This window comes from Haplochromis burtoni, unplaced genomic scaffold, assembly GCF_018398535.1.
Source record: "Haplochromis burtoni strain Fernald_Lab_line unplaced genomic scaffold, NCSU_Asbu1 Contig_127, whole genome shotgun sequence".
NCBI lineage: Eukaryota > Metazoa > Chordata > Actinopteri > Cichliformes > Cichlidae > Haplochromis > Haplochromis burtoni.
In genome coordinates, this window is record NW_024582488.1 from 332107 (window position 1) to 354783 (window position 22677).

The 22677-nt window shown below is 40.9% G+C and overlaps 1 protein-coding gene across 1 annotated transcript in view; it reads right to left on the bottom strand.

The window, feature by feature from the left end:
- Window positions 1-22677, bottom strand: part of tmtc2b (transmembrane O-mannosyltransferase targeting cadherins 2b) — a 70436-nt gene that overhangs the window by 12224 nt on the left and 35535 nt on the right. Inside the window, exons 2-3 of the mRNA XM_005930356.3 lie at window positions 19842-20418; window positions 696-1542 (exon numbers count right to left, since the gene is read on the bottom strand). Coding sequence (XP_005930418.3) covers window positions 696-1542; window positions 19842-20418 — 1424 coding nt within the window. The remainder of the gene's footprint in view (window positions 1-695; window positions 1543-19841; window positions 20419-22677) is intronic.

The following is a 22677-nucleotide window of genomic DNA, read 5'->3' on the forward strand; positions in this document are numbered from 1 at the left end:
AGTGTCGTAAACGTCTGTGTAATCACAATTTCACACTTTGTGTGTGTGTGTGTGTGTGTGTGTGTGTGTGTGTGTGTGTGTGTGTGTGTGTGTGTTTGTGTATGAGACTGGGCTCTTTTCTCATCTCATATTAACTTTATTGAATGTGAGTCGTGGACATTTCTGCTCCTTGGTTCGGCTGATGGCCTGCCAAAACAAACAGCTGTCATGCCTCAGCGCTGCTGCAGAATCTGAAAGGGAAATTAGCTAACACAACATGCCCTTCTGCTGCTTTGTGGGGCCCTGTCCTGCTTCTCCGTTCAGCAGCTCCAAGAGCTTCGGTTTGGATAAGAATCATTGTTTGATGACCTTTAATATGAAGCTTTAGAATATTTGATCTTTTACTAAAGGTGCCAGTCACAGATGGTGCCTTTCCAATTAAACAGATTGCATGCTGAGTATAAGAAAAGTGTCAGATCAAAAAGTACAGCTCTGTTGTATTCCTTAGAATAATACTAGACTCGTAAGCATATTGAGAGTTAAAATGTGTTATTTGAGTTATTCAGGATGATAGCAAACTAATGGACGGTGCACATAATCAAACCTCACCTAAATATTTGCTTTGAATTATTCAGACAAATAAATATAATGGTTGCATATAAAGTGTGTGTGATTTTACATGTTTACACATATACGAATAAAGGCACACATCTTACCTTTAGCAGGATTGACATAAATCCCTGACTTGTAGAGCATTTCTTCATTTTGCCAGTCCTGGTTCCTCAAAACTGTTTTGACACCAAAAAATAGAACCAGGGCTGCGCTGGAGTACACCAACATTGTTCTGGATGATCTGCGGCGTAGTCGGATGTAGAGGGACCTGATCCCCACTGCAACCAGCAGGCAAAAGCCCATACTCGGGATGTACAGTACTCGCTCGGCTATCACAAATCCCACATAGAAAAACAAGTTTGTGGCAGGTAGGAAAGGGATAGCCAAGAGGCCCAGTGAGAACACCACAACATTTTCAGTGGTAGGTAGCAGAGTCCTGCTCTCATAGTGCTTTTTGGTCCCATTTTGCGTATTATTTATGTGAGCATCCGTATTGGAATTGTTCACGTGCTCATAATCATTATAACTGTAACTGTGCCCATTACTGCTCCCATTTCTGCCATTGGTGTAATGATGCACTTTGCCATTAGTGTCCTTTCCCCTCGGTGCACGATGTGTCCACAAGCCGAACCAAGCTAGCAACAACAGACCAGAATAGAAGACAACTGTATGAAAGTTCCTCCAGTCAGCAAGGCTCCTGATCAGAGGCACGGCATCCATCGACCAATCGAAACTTAGTGTGTCTGGGCAGAGGAGGAGCCAGAAGTTAACAGCAGGAAGGTAGAAGAAGGTCAGGGTCCTGGTGATGAGCGAGGGCGAGTCAGCCGCTGGGTTGTCAGAGTTGGAGAAGTTTGGAGGTTTGTTGCCCATCCAGTAGAAGCGACAGGCCAATAGGAAGAATCCCCACGCTGCCAGCAGAAACACGTTCAGCAGCAGGTGGGCGTTCTTTCTCTGAAAGACAAAGAAAACGAAAAGCAGAGATTATACCGTCAATCTGCAGGAAAGGAAAGTAGGAAATGTTGTAAAATATACTGCAAACATTAAAGGCTCACACTGCAACTGTTTTCTCAGTGACTGTACATTTGCGACTCTCGGACCTTTACTTTCACTTTGACCCAGACCAACGAGTGGAAGAACAGAATCGCTACTTCGACTACAGACGCAGCGAGTCATCGGAAAGTGAATGATTCAATAACCATTCCTAAAGCGTTGACTAAACGGAGCAGCTTTGAAATGTGTTTCATCAAAATCTTCGGTTGTGCCCAGTGTGTGCTTGCACAGAAAGCTGTGAAATAAAAGCAATTACGTTTTGTGACACCTTTTTCCCTTCTTTGAACTTCATGCCTTCCAAGAGGAGGAACACCACATAAAGTTTTATTAAAGCCAGAACATTAACACTGTGTCAGTTTGGGGAATTTTTCAAAATAAAGGTGACCTTGCATCCTAATGTTCTATTTATGGTCTCTGCAGACATAACAAAATAAACACAACTACATAAACTCCATTCATCGTGTTACAGGCTTAATATTAAACACTTTCCCAAATGTTGTGTGGAAATGCCGATGCAATATTTATAGCGTGTTTGGTTGTTTAATCATTTGCTGGCACAGCGTTGAAGAATTACTGGCTCTGTTTCTCCACGAGCCTGTTCCAAAGTTAGGACCAACCGACCTTTTTTAATGTGCTAATGTTGGAAAGTCTAACTTAAAAAAACATGTTTGTGTCCTACAGTAGAAACCTGTACACGGCCTGGAAATAAAATGAATGAAAAACTGAAAATATTATTTCACACCCCAAACGCAAATAATATAGATCATCAAAATATGATCTGTTGGCTGATAGCTCACCCAAAGAGTCTCAGCCACCTGCATATAAATCACCAGGGCATCATTGATGCTGTAATCCAATTATTTAAGCTGAAACCCAAGGCAATCCTGAACCCACAGTGAATGTGATCTTTCTCCATCTCCACATGCCAAAGGAGATGATGATGTCTCATCTGTGATCATAGACATCATGCCACCACTGCTTAGGGGTTGTACTATTGATTTTCTCGCCTGTCCGTTGTCATTTCAGATTGTATCTGTGAAGAAAGGCTTCAGTAACCTCTGGGGACAGCTGTTGTCTGCTAATGATCACTGCAAATACAAAGAGCTGTCGCTGCCACACAAAGGCAGCAGGAAATTAGGCTTAAAACACAGCAGGCGACACCAAGGAAATGATCTACAGACGAAAAATATCACATTCAGCGCATCGAGATGAGAGGGTGAATATAAAAGACTCGTACATAAAAAGCAAACCAACAGAAGTACTTTGTAACAACTCCCACTGGTGTGATACAGTGAAGAGTTAAATAAATCAACTCCCAAATGGCTTCTTTCACCTTATGCAACAACAACAACAACAACACCGACTCGCAGCTGAATATTGGATATATTATTCAAAACAGTTTGGGGAAATATCACAAGAATGAAAAAAAGATCTCACATAAGGTCAGCTCTGTCAAACCCTTCACCGGAGGCTTGACATCAACCCCCAGCGATTCAGTATTTTGTGGGGATGTGCCAGGATATGCCACTGTTGGATAAGTCGTTTAGGCGCTTGGCAACAAAAGGTCAGATCCAGACCACAGTTTCTCATTAATCTGAGCAACTGTTGAAAGCGTTATGGTCAGCTCCCTGTGGAAATCCAGGGCAGACGGTAGGATGAAGACAAATTTTCATTAGATGCTATTAAATGACATCAAATTAGGGAAATGAAACAATAAGTTGCTGTGCAGGATCCTAATAGATGAACCACTCAAGTGAAACAAAAATCAATCTAGTTTAGATTTTATGTTGAAAGAAGAAAAAGAAACTATCTATGATCTGCTCGCTGCTGGACGAAGCACAGAACTGGTCAAAATAAAACATAAAACAATGAAATGAGACAGATCCTCAAATATGCAAATATGAAATGAAATTTTTATAAACATAAAAAATAAAACAGCTTTTTAAATTTTATTTTAAACAAATCAAACAAGTGAGAAATGTTAACTGGGATGCTTTAGAGTCAGCATGAGATGTATCACCTTTGCACAGAACCAAAGGCTTTTACTTTGTCAGTCATTGTGCCATTAGTTCATATTTGCTGCAAAGACATGATACACGGTATCATTACCTCTGCAAGAAGTCCCAAAAATGAACATGTCGATACCAGTCAGAATAACCTGCCTGTCTCATGATAAGTTCTTAGCGAGCTGCACACTGCACATGTGAATGAATTACATGCTTTTTGGCTTTGGGTAGCACTGAAAATCAGATGCACTTATACATATAGCAGTCCTTTAAAATGATTGCCCCACAGCCCAGATTTAAAAGCTGTCATCTGAACTTCGTATGAACTCTTCTTTTCCCCGGCACTTTTAATCATCTCTAAAATCACAGAAGCTGTGTCCAGTTTTGAATCTAAGCAGGTGAGCAGGAACCCTGCAAAGAAATGAAGTGGACTGAAATGGTCTTTAAGGCCCAGCGGCTGTACTTTGAGCAGACTTTAACAGAGAGGCTTGCTGAGCAGTGTTAATACATCTCAATGACTGCTTCAGGGAGATCCAGCTGGGATTTATGAGGATCTTTGACAGACTCTTTAGATGACTCTGGTTTAAGCAAATCTTAACAAGACGCTACCAAGCTGCAAACTTAAAGCACTGCAGGAGAAACAGGAAGAAAAGCTCCGTCTGTTTTTGACAGATCGTTCAAATCTGAGAGTCCTCGGTCACGGCGCTCGGTTCGTACAACAATCGAATGTCCTCTGAGGTGGTTTCAGTGCTGTTAATGAATTATGCTGTAAAAAAAAAAAATCCTATAAAAACGGTAATATTCCGGCAGCTGGGGCGCCAAAATAATACCAGAAAATAACAGAAAATAACTTTTCCATGAAAATACGGTTATTTTCAGTAATGACAATACAGTTTGTTGCCCTAATTTTGCATGGGATTTTGCCTTTTTCAAGTGCTTTTAAACATTAAATTAGGAACAATTTAATGTGATTAAACAATGAAATTACCTATAAAAAAGGTCAATGAATGCAGCAATATGAATAATAATACGTAAATGTACAGAAATACACAGTTGGTTTAAATAACAATGGATTGCATTCATATAGCGCTTTACAATTCCACTTTATAATTCCCCTCTGGCCACCACCAGTAGGCGGTAGGTGAAGTGCCTTGCCCAAGGACACAACGACCGAGAGTGTCCGAGCCGGGGCTCGAATCGGCAACCTTCTGATTACAAGACGAACTCCCAACTCTTGAGCCAGGATCGCCCTAAATAACAATAATAATAATTATTTGATGTAAAAAAAGTTTATACGAATCATTTTATATATTTTTCCATAGCATTACATTTAACAGTTCAATCTTTCAAATAATGGACAAATATTTGTGAAATTATGATGCACTTGTGAATGTATTTTATCTAAATATGCTCATGTACAGACAGATACATTTACAAAACAAGAAAATTATGCTTTATTACATTTAGAGTGATTTAACGTTAATTTACATTTGAAATGTAGAATCAGAGTCTATTTATGTGAATTTAATGATATTCTAGAAGAACAGTACAAAACTGTAAAATACTTTTATATCACGATTTTTTTTACAGTGTACCTTTCTGCAAATAATTTTTGTTCTTGGTGTGATGCAGATCGCTGTCTACTGGACAATGAAGTGGCAACTATGTTTCAGTTCAGTCCATATTCACTTGTGGCAGCCCTAAATTCTAATCATTCATACCTGGAAATGTGACAAACCGATATGCCTCGACTCTTCCCAGAGAGCAGCTAACACTCAGACACCTCCTCCTTAATCACGTCCATATGCCAGTGCTGTAGACTGAGGCGGTGTTTCATGCAAATTCTTGTGCTGCACTGAGGTTCAACTTTTTCTATGCATATCGTCTTCGGGTAGCACCCAAAACATAAAACAGCCCTTTGATTTTGCTTTAGTACACATTTGTAACTCCATTACTCCTCCTGGCATACTTCACCAAATGCACTGACCTTTAAAAAATATATAAGTGGCAAAAGAAAAAAATGTGAAAATGCTCCGAATATATTCTGGGACATGAACCCCGTCGCTATAATCTCTGGAATAAACAAACATGTGCATCCTCTATACTATGCCTCCAGTTAAAAACATCTACTGTTCAAAGGCATAAGTTCAATTACTACCAGGCAACGGCTCCCAGGGCGCTACGGCTCTATTATGCAGGAAAACCAAGGCGTTCCCGCTTTGTGTCTTTTGTCAATAATCCAGTTTAGTCTGAAATAGGTGGTTGAGCACAACCCTGTAGGAGGCATGGGGCAGTGTTTTTTTCTTCTCTTTTGTGTTTTAACAGCAATCAGCTGAGAACTGAAACAATTTAGGCTTTATAAGGCATGCGTGTGAATAAAATATCCTTGGAGATAAAATGCAAAACAGGCCAATTACAGAATCCCTGTTTGTGCCTGCCTTTTTCCATGTCTCCACTTTGATTAGGTTCATTTGACTGAGAAGAAAACTCAATCAGGTTTTTTCTTTTAAACATCCATTTAGTTTTGTGAATGAAGGTTTGTGGCAAAAAAGTGGAAAGACGTCAGGGAGAAATTTAATTAATTTGTTTGGAGAAAAACGCTCTTTTCTCAAGGTACACACAAGCCTTTTTTTGCATTTGGTAAATGGGCATTATTCTATCACGCAAGAGAATAAAAGAAAAAAAAAATCAATCACACAACACATATAGGTAGCCCATCAAAATGCAGCGCTGTGACTGGCTTTCACTTCAGCGAGCACCTAACTGAAAATCCAGTGAAAGAAGTGGCATGTCTGACCTATCCCCACCTCTTCATCATTACTGAGATCAATTGTCTGCAGAAGGCCTTTCATCAAGATCCTGCCTCACATTGATAGACTTATAATGAAAGAAAAAATGAGCTCAGGGTACCAATCAGTGGGTATTACCTCTGTCACACGCATGTGCACACACACACTCCCAGAAAGCTCGAATTTAGTACGAGTCCCTAAAAAGTCTGCATAAACCTTTCTGCAGGCTTGATGGATACATTCTGTGCTCGTGGCTTTGATCTTTAACTGCTGGATCAACTAATCAAGCTTGTGGTTGATGGACCACAAATTTACCATCTATCTCTCTGCTGCTGCAGCTGCTGTGCTCTCCCTTTGTAAGACAGACTTTGGGTGTAAAACATGATAGTTAGCAAGTAAGACAAGATACGAGCCTGTCCATTTCCTAACAGTGTGTTATGGATCACCAACAGATGGCTGATGATAAAGCTCAATTAGCGGCTCGCAATTTTCTCTCACATGTGCACCAACTGTTTTATTTTATTATTTATTTAACCCTTTTATTTTATTCTATAGTAAAGAAATATAATAAATGTTTGTTTTTTATGCTCTTTGGCTTTTACGTTTAAAGTTACATCCGTGGCTCATTTTCAAACTCTTAAATGGTGACTCCACAACTACAAATTTTTGGTGACTGTTAAATTACTTAGGGGCAATGTACATTGAAATGTATTGTAAGATATAACAAGTTAGTTATCTGAGAAAGACAAGTGCAACTGTGTAGCATGAACAGTAATTTCAATGCAATTCTATTCTATTTATGCAGCGTCAAATCACAACAACAATCGCCTCAAGGTGCTTTATATTGTACAGTAGACCCTACAATAATCCATACAGAGAAAAACCCAACAATCATATGACCCCCTATGAACAAGCACTTTGGCGACAGTGGGAAGGAAAAACTCCCTTTTAACAGGAAGAAACCTCCAGCAGAACCAGGCTCAGGGAGGGGCGGGGCCATCTGCTGCGACGTCTATTAACACATAGTGAGTGAGAAAGGTGACTGAAGAAGAAATACTCCATGCATCAATTTACCTGTAAATCGGAGACTCTGTCTTATGGCTGCCTGATAATCACTGTAATACTGGTCAGTACTAAGATGATGATTAGTATTATTCAAAACACGTGGAGTACATTGCAGTGAGAGAGATATGTTTGTAATGAAGAAGGAGGTAAGACAAAGTGGGAAGGAGGCCTACAGGAGGGGAATCCCACCACACTACTGATCAAAGACACTGACATGTTAAATGTGAAAATAACATTTTCATTTGTAAGTTCTGTGGTATCACCTGCTGTGGAAAAACCTGGAATTTATATGATGAAAGCAAGCAAATATGAGCAAGAATATTTCCAACTAATACATGACAAAATATGCCAGTTCACGCTCTCTCGGTCAGCCTTTATTAACCATAATCACTGCAGCAACATGGGATCCATTTCTCTCAAAACCATTAAGTCAACATTCCAGCCTCGCTCACTTTGTTTCTAACTGAGCCGCTTTAAAGGCCCTTACTGTAAAAGGCTAAAACATGTCATGCTTTCATGCTGCAGTCAGAGGTCAGACAGAGTCACTCTCTCCCATTTATTCTGTCATCAACTGCAATCAGACATCTATAGATTTGTAATGGCACAGAGAAGGTGAACCTTATTCTGTCCAATCAGAGGGAGCAGCTGAGAGGATGAAATCTACACGTAAAGGGAGGAAGGTACTGTTTGTATCCACGAGGAGGATGACAAACTTGCTGAATGAAGAAACAAAATTTCATTTCATTCACTAACTTCTGCCATTTTGCATTTGTGAAGTTTGTGAAGTTTTTCCCAGTTTATTTGCTGGGTCACATCTGAGAAACAAAGAATGAAACGACTCTAAAATCACCTTCTATACTCTGTATACACACTGGAAAAGGCAAAATGGTCAGGCTGCCCAAACAATAAGAACATAATGACAATGGAAAACCAAAGTGGACTCAAAGCCTTAACGTTTCACAGACAATATTTATTGAGTGAAACCACAGAAATGGTTTGAAAAATAAACCGACTGTTCCCGATTTCTGGGCTTTTGTTTCCCCATATTTATTTGTACTGCAAGGGCCAACCAGACTATGTGACCGCTACTGCAGATTCGCTGCGACAAGATGCTGATTCAAGCTTGAAGGGGGGGAATTTTTTTGTTGCTGGAGGGAGACGTGTGTGTGCCCCGCGCTGCTTACAGTACAAGTTCGAAACTTTAAAGATAAATGAAAAAAAAGTAAAAATGTACTGTTTTTAAAAAATGTTGCCAGTTGTGTCCAGACTAGATTTATTCTGTACATGCTTGGATTCTCTCTGATTACTATGCATTTGGGAGATCAGAGCCATTGTGTTGTTGGGTTTAGAGCGGCAGTAAGCTCCTACGGTGCATGAATGAATGACTCAAAGCCAGAGCAGGGTCCAAATCTAAGCAGATAGACTGTCGGAGGAATGTCACATGCTGGTTGTAGAAATTGCATTCTTCCTTCTGTCAACCACTTTCTGAACCACTCTGTCTGGTGTGTCCTGTTACAGTTGCCCACAGAAATAGTGACAGCATGTCATTTGTTACTGTGAATACTGGCCAGTAATAAGCATGAGAGAAGCCGAGTAAAGTAAAAAACAAAAAGATGACTTGTTGTGTAATAATGATGAAGAGTTGACACAAAATAAAAAGCAATTAAAAATGAATCTGAGCTGAATCATCAGTTGGTTTTGACGGCTGTTTGTGAGTCTCGCTCCTTTCACACATTTCCATTAATCTGACAGTATTCGAATCAGCTTTATGTCTGAATGAGCACCTTGCTCCTGACTGAAACCCTCATATTGCACTGCTACACTCACATATCATCATTTTAAACAAAAGTGGACACCATTTTCTTAAATGGGAAGGGCACAAAACTACGGTTCGGACTGTTTAGAATAGAATAGAATAGAATAGAATAGAATAGAATAGAATAAACCTTTATTATCCCACGGATGAGAAATGTGGGTGTTATACAGCTCTTATAGCATGAAGAAACAAAGTGGTGCTATATACATAAGCAACTTGTATTAACAGATAACAATGTACAGAAATATGTATATATTTATAAAATATGTATAAATGTATGTATGAGCACACATCAGTGATTGACATTGAACTGGGCATTTTTAGCTTGTTAGGCAAATGTGTAAACCACTGCACTATGGAGCTCTGTTAATATTACTACTACTACAAATGCTTTGTCATAGTTTTCCAGTGTTTTTTAGCCTTTTTTAATGTCATGTTTTTACAGTGAGTGTCTTAGGGGAAATTCAATATGTTAGAATTTTTTTTAATTTATTAAATGTAAATGTATTATTTAATTTAAACTATCCTCACTGCCGTGGAGACACTATGGGAGGGTGTGCTTTGCCCATTTTCCTCCTCAGGCACTGTTTCAGGTGTTACAGTCAGACCTTCTCCTTCTTTTTAGCAGTGCAGGGTTCATTCTTCTCTCAGCACTGTCTACACTCTACCCAAAGGTGAAACTGTTTGCGTTGATTTAGAATAATTTTGATTCACTAACATACCACAGTAAATATGCTCATGTGCACATTTCTTGAATACAGCAGTATTTTTGCGTGTGCACTTATTTGTTTCATTGAGTACAAACATTTCTACACATTAGAAAAAGGAAAATCTTGGAGTGAGACTCCTGCTCTCAGTCGGCCACAGAAACACTTCAAAATGCTCTTTGAGAAAAGACAAAAAGCAACGAACAAACAAGCACAAAAAAAGAAAATCGATCCATTTCAAACATGTCGGGACCAACAATAATCTACAGACATCAAAGAGTGCACAACAGACACACACCTCATTTGCCTGAGTACACAAAGACGGCTCCAAAAATCACCGTTCATGTTGCGTTCACTACGATAGTGAACTCTATCACAGTGAAAGACACATTCAGTGAAGGGCAGATTAAGTATGACACTCACAAGTAACGACTTTTTTAAGAAGCAGGAGAGCAGGACACCGTCCAAAGGGAAAGACTGGGGTTGTGGTGAGTACAGTCACCAGACCTTAACTGAGTGATTCAGCTCATTGTTTCACACAATTCACAGAATGCGTCATCTGGTAAAATCCATGGCGAATCATAAAAGTCACCAAAGAAGCATGCAATTACTTTAATTTGTAGTTTTCAGCAAAGACACTAAATCAAAAATGGCCAAGCAGAGATGGGGATCTAGAGAGTGAATTATTGATCAACATTACAAAGAAAAGAATCAAACAGAAAAGAAAAAAAACCTTTAATATTCAGGCATCCCAGACATCTTTCCGTAGGTCTTCAATAAAATATCTCAGTACAGCTGTATGGTGAGATTACCAATGAGTCGGGGAGTGACAGAAAAATTTACAGATGTGCTGGCACAGAAACCAGGCAGGTCTGACATCTCTTTTGCAATAAAAGGATTTAAGATATCACATATTTTACAGCTAAGTTAACACATTATAAAAGTATCTTTAATCCATTGAAGCCTCAATACAAATCACATTGTTGAAGAGGCTTCGTCTCACAATCTGAACCCATGTTTACAACTGATGGATTGTTCAATGTGGCTTGGCTTTACCACTGCAACAATCAATCCAGTGTGTCATTACAGAGAAACTGGGTGTGGGCCAGATTCCATCCACACCAAACGGATGACTGAATGTTTAAGGACAAAAAAAACCTGCAACTCAGCAGCTAAACAAGAAGGAACGGGAGATTATTAGAGAGAACAGCCAGAAATGAGGGGCAACAGCTGAAGAGCAACACTTGGCTGCGTTAGCATGCCCAACAAGCTGCATGTGCTTAATCACAAGTTCAGCACACTGGAAGAAAATTTCCTGGCTCCACATGAAACTCTTTGTTTCAATACTAGCTGAGCATATAATCTGAGAGGAGAACAGCAGCTCTAAACGGACATAATTAGATCAAAAAAGAGAGAAAAGTTTACTGGAGTAGTTTGGGAGTGAAAAGCTGAAACAATCTGTTCTTCAGACTCCACGATGTCATCTTTATGCATCTTTATGGATGAACTTCCCTTACAGTTTCATCTTATGACGTTAGTGCAGATAAAACAGTATTATTTTGGTCTTATATGCAGGTGTGTGACTTTTAATGCAACATGACTTTGAGGATGAGGAAAACCCCCAAAACTCTAAAAGAAAACATGATTTGCATGGTTTGAAGATGCCCAGAGGGATCCTTCATGACTGACTGATTTGATGAGTTCAACATCACCAGCTTGGTGTCTGGGTGTATTCCTAAATAGCATCCAGTGATTGAAGGCTCATGGGTAGCGACAGGCCATCCAGCAGAAGTATCTCACACAGACCCTACATCCTAAATTATCTTCAGTAGACCCGGGGTCTTCGTCTTTGTCCCTTGGCTGTTGCATCCATTACAATCGCTCTTCTCTAACACTTCTAACACATTCCAGCCCTCTTCCTTTTTTGCAGATGCACAGTTTCTCATCAGTTCTTGTCCATCTTACTTGGAACGCCCACGCTGATAATCCTAGATTTGGACCTCATGTCATTTGTTTCTCCTGCTTCAGTTTGTGTACGATGGCAAGCTGCCCAGGTTATGCATGTGAATGATTTTATTTATGGCAGCAGTTTAAAGTTTCCTGGATATCTGATTACACTTGTTTTGATTAGACTTCCTAAAAGCTGTATTTACTGTACTAAGAATACAAACAACTCACTTGAGAAAATTTCCCAGGAGTACTGTAAACCTGCCACACCACTCTGAGCCATTCCACATTTTATATTTTGACTGTGATTTGATTGTTTTGCATAACCATACCTCACAAAACCTCTGAAAACAAAGCGCTTTTGTAAACAACTATATTATATGTAAAACTGAGGGGTGTAATTTTTGGTGACCATTTTCAATTTCCCTAATTAAATTAAATGACACTGAGTCAAGCGTTTCAAAGAGAGGCAAAAACAAGAAAATACATGAGATGAAGTGTCTCTATAAGGCTTACAGAGGGTTACGCTAGTCCATTTATATCGGCACGTTAGCTGGAAGTCTAGACGAAATGTAATTCTGACTGACTCATTTTATATGCCAGTTGATTTGCTGAGACCATAAAAGGCTCCTTAAATAGGAGCCACGGATAAAAACTGAAACTATAGTTTGCAAAACTTTAAAGTCTCAGTCAGCCTTACTGTACTGTATCTAAAGAAGGAGCCAGCTCGCTTTAAGTGCTGACTAAACATTAAAAACAAACAAACAAATACACTGAAGTTAATTACATCACTGCGACTCCCTGTAATACGTGTGGCTGAATAAATTATTCCTTGTGAAAGCTTAATGATTTTGGGGAAACAGAAGGAACAGTAAATCCATACACATCTCCATCAAGACTGAAGGATAGAGTAGGACACTGGTGCTGTGGGACGTTCCTTTTTAGAGCCGAGGTCTTACATAACAACCGCTATCGATTCGGAGACGTGCCGGCTACAAAAAGAACAAATGGTTTTCAGCAAGAAGCGAGGAAAGGGACAGTGTGAAATATTTCAAGCCCCATGCACTGTTTCACATCTGGTTTTATACCAGCATGAATCTTTTGCTTTTTTGTTTTTGTCAGCATAGTCAGGGCCACGATATTGGCTGTCGCTGGCAACGAGCCTGTCAGGTTCACTTATGTTTAATGATCGGTACGCTGAGCCAAAGCCAGCCAAAGTCAGGTTCCATCACTGTGGTAGCACTTGCACCGTTTTAGCCTGAAGTGAAAGATATTCAAGGGCTGAAAGCCCGCCTCAGTAGTCCGTGTGTGGAATTTATCTCATATTGCACTGCTAGCATGTGAGCTGTTTTTTGGCGTTAGACGAGGTATCAGCAAACACTTCCAGTATTTTATTTTTTTTAAATAAGAATGCTGACTTTGATTAAATGTGTTGGCATCACTGAGTTGGATGAGAACATCTATGAGAATGTTAACAAAACCAAAATGCAATTTCAGCAAGTGGTTAACTTGGAATAGGATGTCAAGGTTCAAGTCAAAGCTAACACAGTTAGCCCTTCTAAAGCTCAGCTGGTAACATTTTGTTTGTTTTTAATTCTCTTATTGTTTGAGATCAAATGATGTTTTTCCAATGTATTACTCTCTCCTGGTTAACATTTAAGCTAACCATTTCTTCATTTTAGTCCTTATGCTGAGCTAAGCTAATACAATTGCAGGTGTATAATAACAACAATCTTATAAAAGCAGTTCATGTCTTTAATTAAATACTATTTCCCCCAAATGTCCAACTAACATCATAAATTATGCAGCCTAAGCACTAATCCTGGTTTTCTATGAATGTGTTTACATTATCTATGCTTCCGATTAACCGTCTCCCAATCAAGACCAGAAGTGGGGATGTATTTCCCCACGTGAGAAGCAGGTGGGTGAGGGCAGGGGGCACTAGCTGAGCCCACCAGGCTCCATCTATCACACTGTGACAGGAGCCATTAGAGCATGGAGGAGCATCTGTGGAGCCTCAGGTAAAATGTGTGGGGTGGGCTGTGTTTCTAATGCACAGCAAGGGTATGCATGGATGTCACATTTGTATACAGGCTCTATACGTTTCATACACAAACTGGCATGTAGACACACACTACACGTGTACATGCTGTATGTGTGCACGGACCTCACATCTCCCACATGCGCCTCCAGCCTCATGAGGTCAAGCCTCGCTGAACCCACCACCTGCACAACACCTGAGCACTCAGTCCGAGAAAACTTTCACCCTTCAGACATGTTCCATCCATGCACACACGCCTTATGCTTGTGCACTTACCATACAAGCATGAACAGAAAACAAGAGGTGAGGAAAAAATGATGCTTGTGATTTTGACAATCGCTACGGGCCAGCTGGGTCTCATCCTAGATTTAGAAATGACTTTCCAGTGGTCTCCCTGTCAGATGTTGAAAGTGACTGCAGAGGACTGTCTCATGTTTCTTTTAAAGATGTAGCTGAACTCTTGTGCACTTGGGAGTTGCTATGGCTTGTGCAATATTGACATGACATCACCAGGACAATTCCTCTTTATCCATTTTACACTCTTAAAGCATCAGATTCCGACACCGCAGCTTCAAAGGATTGCTCTTGACACAGTCGTATCAGTGGTGTCGGGGCCTTAAGAACTCATACAGCATACTTTCAGGAAGGTGAAAAAACATCAAGACTGTGTCTTTGGTTAAATAAGGACATGTTTAATATGGCCATGATTCAAAGAGAAGAAAAATGGGCCCTTAAATAAAAAGAAAAGCATTTCATGAAGGAGAAGTATATGTCTTAACAGGTCCTGTTTTTCTCCACTGTTAGAACTTGCAAACAGGCCAGTTTCACTGTCTTCAATTGTCTAAACATGTATTTTATTGGTGAGCTAACAAAGAAAGAGCACCAGGTCCCAAGAACAAACACTTTATTGCATTATTCTATGGAATAAATTCGTCAGATCACATTAAAAAGCATTCCTTCCTCAGCTAAATTAGGACACTTAATTGCGTTTCAGTATCTCTTATTGAAAATGAGCCTATTAGCTAACGCTGTGCAGGAAATGGTCTCATAAAAAGCACGTTTTTCCACATAAACTGTGGTTACACCAAACATGCGCCACTGCCAACTATGCTACATTTGAATGCTATAAACTCATTGCCTTTGGAGTAGCAGGACACATAGCAACACATGGCCATAAAAGCTTTAATCAGGCACAAAGCAACTGGTGTGTATCAACACTGTAAAGGTCAACTTGAGTAAACAATTTAATGACGGTTTTTCATTTTTTTTTCTAGTATTAGGAGACATCACACGTCTTAGAAAGAACTAATTAGCAGCCAAGGTAGGCAGAAGGCAGTAGTGACAGATATTAACACAGTAAGTGTTGGTACAGTCACAGGCTAATGACTGCGCGGAGGAAAAGTAAGCGGGGGAAGGCGAGGTTCTTCAAAGAAACATGTCAAACTGTAAGTTCGACATTTTCACAACCGCTTATCCAACGTTACATTCTGGAGGTGAGGGCGATGGGACGAGGGGTACGCCTGCAGATACCATGAATCTGGCATCAACGCTCATGCAACACCTGTTGTTGTTGTTTTTTTATTACCGTCTGCGCCTATTGTTTCCCTCTAATCTCTTTCATTGTCTTTCTTTCAGAGCAGCGAGCAATATAAGCAGAAAGAGTCCTACACTTTGATTTCACTCCAAATGCAACATGTGTGAAACATTCAATGTTTACAATGCAAATAAATCAAATTCATGAACAATAATTGAATTTAAACATTAGGTTTTCTCTCTTTACAGATTTTTTTTTATGCACATTGCAAAAATATGCTTATCAACCCTTGCAACTTCCAGCTTTAGCAGCAATAGCCTATTTTCTTGTATGAAAGTGGGTAACCAATAGTAATTGTGTGGATGCCTCAAAGGGCATCCACACTATTGAGTTCCTGTTTCTCTTTATTCTTGATCTTCGAGTTGCTTCCGTACGTTTTTCGGCGTTCAAATCTTAAAAGATTCTGCTCTTTCTTGCTATGACTTTTGGTGCTCATAACTTCTATACTTTTTGAGATGTTGAATTTTTTTTGCAATATTTTTTGCCCATTTCTTCCACATTATCAGTGGGGTCACTGATTTTCCTTGTCGGGTTGACCGAGGTTTTAGCTCCGTGAGATGAGCAGCCGTTCTCAGACTGGGAGGCCCGGGTTCAAATCCCGCTTATGGCAGCATTTCATTCAGTTAACAGTTAAACTTTTTTTTAACTCTTTTCAGCAAAATTTTCAGTTTTTTCTGCTGTTTTCAGAAAAAAAACTCTTTTCTGCAGAAATTCTGCTCATTCACCTCTTCTGCAAAATTTTCAGCCTTTTCACCTCTTATCAGCACAATTCTCAGCAGCTTCTGCTCATTTCAGCAGAATTGTCAGTCTCTCCACCTCTTCTTTGTGAGAATGAGTTTGGCTCAGTGAGATGAGTAGCTTCCTTGAGACCAGGAGGGCCAGGTTTGAATCCTGCTCACGGCAAAACTTTTCAACACTTTTCAGAAAAAATTTCTCCGTCTTTACAACTTTCAGTAGAATTTTTGGCTTTTCACCACTTTTCAGCAAAAAGTTCTGCTTCTTCACTTGTTTTCAGCAGAATTTTCAGTTCTTTACCGCCATACAATTTTTTGCAACTTTTCATCTTTTTCAGCTATTTTCAGCTGACAGCTTCAGCGTTACGGCATCCACACAGCATTTTCGCAGGAAATGCAAATTTTTCTAGTTGAATTACAAATATGCATAAACCCTTTTTCCACATCCAGAGTTTTACAGCAGTTAATGTGTCCTGAATTTCATTTTAGTTCCAAACTAAAGTCACTGGAACAGCTTCTATACACAAAGCCTGGGAGAAAGAACTGTGTTTTATTTGAGGGACAAAAGTACAGGAGGAGACGATCTGTGAACATGCACGATCAGAAAGGAAGTATATTATGAGGCTCAGAGAAAAAGACACTAGTAGCTCTAGTTTTACATATTGCATTATATGCACACAATTCTCATGCACCCAGATCTGTTATGCAAATTTCAACACATTACGAGAAAAAAAAAATCAGTCAAGATAATACCCATGCATTAGCTCCTGCCTCTGATTTGTATGCAGAGAGTCTGCAGTCAAAGTCTCGATGAGATGAGTTATGAACCTACATGGAATTACAGTGACGCCGAGTTTCGACTGCCTGCACTCTTTAAACTGCACACAGAAGCCGCAACGACACAAAGGGAGATTTGCAGCAGATATAAAACTCTAATGTAATTGACTGTGCGCCACAATCAGATAAGCAACACTAAATGTCAAATGACTCCAGCTGAGTGGAGCTTGGCGATAAAATATATAGCGCCCATTACGGCGTGTCAGTCATTCACCGAGCCCGCCTCTTTAACCTGAATGAAGAATAGTTCCTTGAAATCAAACGTGGAAAAAGCCAGGACAGGCTGACAGATCCTCTCTCTTGCATTTTATGCTTAGTTTCCCTCTTATCACAGAATATTAATGTGCCACTGTGGGTAGTTAGCAGCCAGATTTTCAGCACCTGATAAATCTCAACCCGCAATTTAAAGCGCAAACTGTATTTATTTTCACTGCGATCGTCATTTGCAACGCTGTATACATTTTAAATTTCATATGGGCGGCTGAAGGCTCAGCTCGCCCTGAGGAATAAGTCCCCCTCGCGTACCATTACTCAAAGTGACTGCCTCGCTCCACGGAGACAGAGAGAGACAAATGTACACGGTGCAGTAATGAACTGTTTGCCATTTGGGTAAGCGATTGGGTCACGAGACTCGCATACATACGTACTCACGAGAATACAGTACTGCAGCATTTCATCACAGACGTTCATATAAGAAGGAAACGTCTCGAGTTAACATGATTGAAGTGATGATGACAGGTCTCTGGCTGTTCTTGCTTTTATGTTGTTTGTGGTGTGACTAAATGATATGCTACGATAATGATGGTTGTCAGCTAAAGTTAGGAAAATCAAGCAAACTCACTTCCAAAAAATATGCTTTTTTTACAGTCTTGCCTCAAAAAAACTTTGTTTTCCCCGTGTGCCTGACAGCCCACAGCTCCTTATTTGTCTCCTCAATGCACAATAACCCACTGCGACCTGACTTCTCTTTGTCTTGCAAAGATCTGTTATTTTTTCATACCAGTTTTAAGCTGTTTTGACTTTGAGTGACTGAGCACCCGTGACACTGCTTTAAAGAAAGGTGATCTGAATGATGCAAACACCACGAGGATACTCGGGCAAAGTTTACTGTTAATAAATTGCATACTTTTAAGTGGCTTTGCAATTCTTGAAAAACAACTGCAAGACAATCTTTGAAGCAAATGACAGATGTGACTTTATTCTGTTATGACAGCTACAGTAGAAATAAACACTTTAGTACTGAGAAAAGCTGACACACCACACCACACCCATTGTAGCAGCATTACACAGGCGTGTCCTCTTTTATAGAGCTGATAAAAAACCTTGTATTTCGATTTTACACGTCTCTGACTGGCTCAGCACCAATAAGACAAACAGCAATGGGACGGACGGCCTTTATTTGTCATTTCCTGCAAAAACAAAGAAACACATGCTGCAGACAAATCTTAACACTTCTCTTTTTAATTTTGCAACCTTGTTTACTTCAAAGAAATACATTACTCTTATTCGATTTTAATATCTGTAAAACGCTTAAAACATTTTTATGTAAAGCACTTTGGCAACACACCGAGCTACAGAAGCTACGCTGGATGAGCAGCGCAGCAGCAGAGCATTTCTGACCCCGGTGATGTTTGCCAATTTAGCTGACCATGATGGCAAACCATGAAAGACATCTATAGGGCCTGCACTGTGCCAGAACTGTAACTATGTTCCAGTGGATTTTGTTTTCCTGCAAAGACAATTGGATCAGCAGGGTTTTTGGACTTTCAATCAAAAGTAGAAAAACTGTCAGCTTTGAGGCATCATCTCCTGCAGCCCTTTTGGCCCCGTTTCCTTTCTGGTCTAGCCATGCCTGACAAGCCATTAGAAGGTCTGTCCGCCTGCCGCAATGGATGGGCAATATTCCAGACAACACCGGGAGTCTGATAAGGCTTAAATCATGAGAGGACAGCTTGGACATGAAGCTAGAGTCCCGCAACCATCATTTTTAGACTATGCTGCACACTAAAAAGGAGAGGCTTCTCATTTTCTTCATTGCTTTTTATCGTTTCATCTGTCTGTCTTATGTTTTACATACGGCCTTGCTGACCACAGTCCCTCCTTACCACACAGCATTTCCAAAAGAAAGATCCCCTTTCATTGGCTCCTCTGGAACACTTTCGTCACATCTGTGCACATGTCTCATTGAATTTGTGATGATGGGTAGGGATTCAGGGATGTCACAGGAAGTAGACAGCAAATAGTAAATACTTCTGACAGGAGCTGTTGGGGGAAAAGGGCTTCTTAATGGCTGGATGCTTCAAAGGCGACAAGAAAATATAAAATGACCATTGCTTTTTGTTATCTTAGCTGTTTCTCCTGAAAAATATTTTCATTTCCATCTCTTTTTATCGCTGCACGCCATCTGAATACACACACACACACACACAAATGGAGAAAACCTCCAATGTCCATTGCATAAAAACAGCCCACTTGTGAGAGGATTAGTAATTTGCAATTTAAACATAAGAGGAGCACTGAGTGATCCTTCTGAATCGCTGCACAAAGAGAGGTTATGGAAGGGGGCAGCCCAGTTCAGATTAAACATGGACTTCACTTTTAAAAGGCTTACCTTGTTTTGCAAACATGAATGGCCAAAAAACTCCAACAGAACAAACAGTTTACCTTGTAAAGGAGCACAATGATCTGTCGCAGTTTGAGCCTGTGGAAAACGCAGACGTCATACAGCGCTGATACAGCCAGAACAGTAACTCCGAGCTCCTTCCAGAGCATGCTGCAGGCGGCGCAACCCAAGCTACCAAGGAACCAGGCCACGATTCGCCAGGACCCAGCACGCCCCCGCAGCCTACAGTGACGTATGTAACACAGCAGGGACAGCAAGAAGAAAAGGGCGGCACCTTCATCGGCTCGGCCGACTACACCTGCCACTGCCTCGGTGTGAATTGGGTGAGAGGCGAAGAGCAAGCCAGCCAGTATGCTCCACAGTCCTCCTCCGAGCAGCAGGCGAGCGAGTGAGGTAAACAGGCCTGTCACAGCCCCATGGAGGACCACATTAACCAGGTGGTAACCCCAAGGCTCCAGCCCACCCACAGCATGATTAAGGCGGAAGGAGAGGGTACACAGGGGTCGGTAAGACTTATGGCTGCCGCTGTGTGTGAGTAAGGTGCCCCAGAAATCATCGTAGAAGATGTTTGTCCAGGGCGTCTCTGGAAGCAGGTCCTGATTGGTCTTAATTGCACGGCTGTAAAGAGAGAGAGAGAAAAAATGGTCAGACAAGAACTTCTGATTGCAACAAAATCAATCAGTATTAATCAGTATTTGATCTGAATGTTGCGTTGACTATTACAAAGACTACTGGTCTCTGACATTCAACAAACGTGTGACAACTGAAGACATTATTTGCTGCTGTGGGTTTCTACAGGCAATGCCTGAACGTGTGGTCATGTGGCATTCACACAGAAAATCAAACGGCGAACTTTAAGTACTGGGCATCTTTGCCACCACCACTTTGGGATTTAAGCAAGAGAACCACACCCAAACCCACAAATACAGACATCCGGTGTGTAATTTTCTGAAGTTAAGAAATAAGGTAGACTGAGATGACACCAGTTCGATTTCTGTTGCAGAGACCGAAGGAACAGATTTTTAGAAGGTAAGGGTAAGTGTCCATGAGTAAGTACAAATTAAAACATTTAATGTGTAATTTTGGCCTCTGCTGGCAGCCGTGGCCACCAAATAAAAGACCAGTTAGACATCCCCTGACAGGGTTGAAGCTACATGACCTATCCTAATGCTGCTACATTAGCCACAAGCTGTGTGTCAGTGGTTGTGGGCACGGCCGACAGGGGTCAAGTAAGGGGGAAAGGAAGGCACATTTCTCCCTACGGGAGTCCTTACATAGATGTAAACTGATTTCCTATCTCTTCTGTCACACTACAAAGTGTCTGACAGCTCGTCAAACCTCTGCTGCTTTTTATCTGCTGATGATTTATCGACTCTTCAAATCAAACAAAGACATAAAAAAAAAGCGAAAAACGTAGCGGTGTAATTGCAAATGTGATAGGTGGTGCATGACAAGTGATAACAAGCCAAGTGCACCCCATTGTAATCTCTCCTCACGGTTAACACACGATTAGTCTGGAGACAGATGGGAGAAGGTGAGACGGAGTGTTCAACACCTCATGACGAGCAGTTTTTTAAATATATGATTAAAATAAACACAAATTTGAGAAGAATTTATGTATAAAAACCCAGTTGTCTCAAAGGTAATGAACTGCTTCCTCAGCCACTCTGAGACTTTAAGCAGAATACCTTGGCACAAGCCCAGCTCTCAATAGCAGAAAGCTCATGAGAAGTTTGGTGAGGTGCACTTCAGCATTCATCAAATCACAAAATGATCCATCACCCAGTCTCTGTGAAACCGGTGAGCAGAAATAGCTCCACCTATGATGGATCTAAGGAAACTACAGGCTGCAGGATGTTGGAAAGGGCATGGAAATAATCAACAGGGATATAATAGAAATGCCTTGAATGTCAGCAGACAAATGACTGGATTTTTTTCCCAATCTTCTCCAGTCACACTGAAGAAGCAGGCTCACGAGTCAGTAGCCCAACTCTACACTTCACCCCTCAGATACGCCAGTTCGTTTTCTCTGGCCCATTTGTCAAGCGAGATCTTCATTCCTCTGCAAAATCCTCACATAAGAGGCATTATGGTTCAATTACATCTCAAAGCCATTCTGGATAGAGTGTACTCTTTTTCCATTGCATAGTGCGGTGGAGCCAAAGAGGCCAGATAGAATATATATCGCCTCAAAACCACACCAGATTTTTCTGGCAGCAAAGCACAGACAGAAGCGATGTGAGGCAGGCAAAGACCCACTGAGCCACCGTGCCAGGGCTCACTTCTCAGATTGTCTCTTTCTTATATGTCACAGAGGCAAGTGAGCAGCTAACACACTCAACAAGCAGGGAATCGAGGAATACAGAGAAAGAGGAGGTGTGACAACACGATCCACTTTGCAACAACTACACAAACACGCCCAATAAATGAACACGGTTGGATACGGTCAGTTTCTCCGCTGTATTTCTAATTATAAATCCACTGCTTCTTGTCATCATCATCATCACGAAGCCCCATTGCTGCACCAGCTAAGAGGCCAGCTGGAGAGGAAGGTTCAGTTTCTGTTGTTGGCTGGGCCCATTCCTCGGTAGAGCTGGCAGCAGGAAGGACCTCTCTGTGCACTGCGAGCCTTTTCCAGGCGAGAGCACATTCCTCCTCCAACCGCCAGCCTGTACTCCGACTCCCGAAGGAACAGACGGATCATGTGGCCACTAACAAGAGAAGCCTCAGAAAAACTTTTCTACCTCCCATTACTCTTTCTCAATCATCTGCTTCTGGCTACCATCCTCAGTTCCTCCACAAGTTGTCTGGATCTCATTCACGTGCTTTAATCGGTCACATTTGTTTTCTTGTCAGAGTGTGGACTGAAACAGGGTC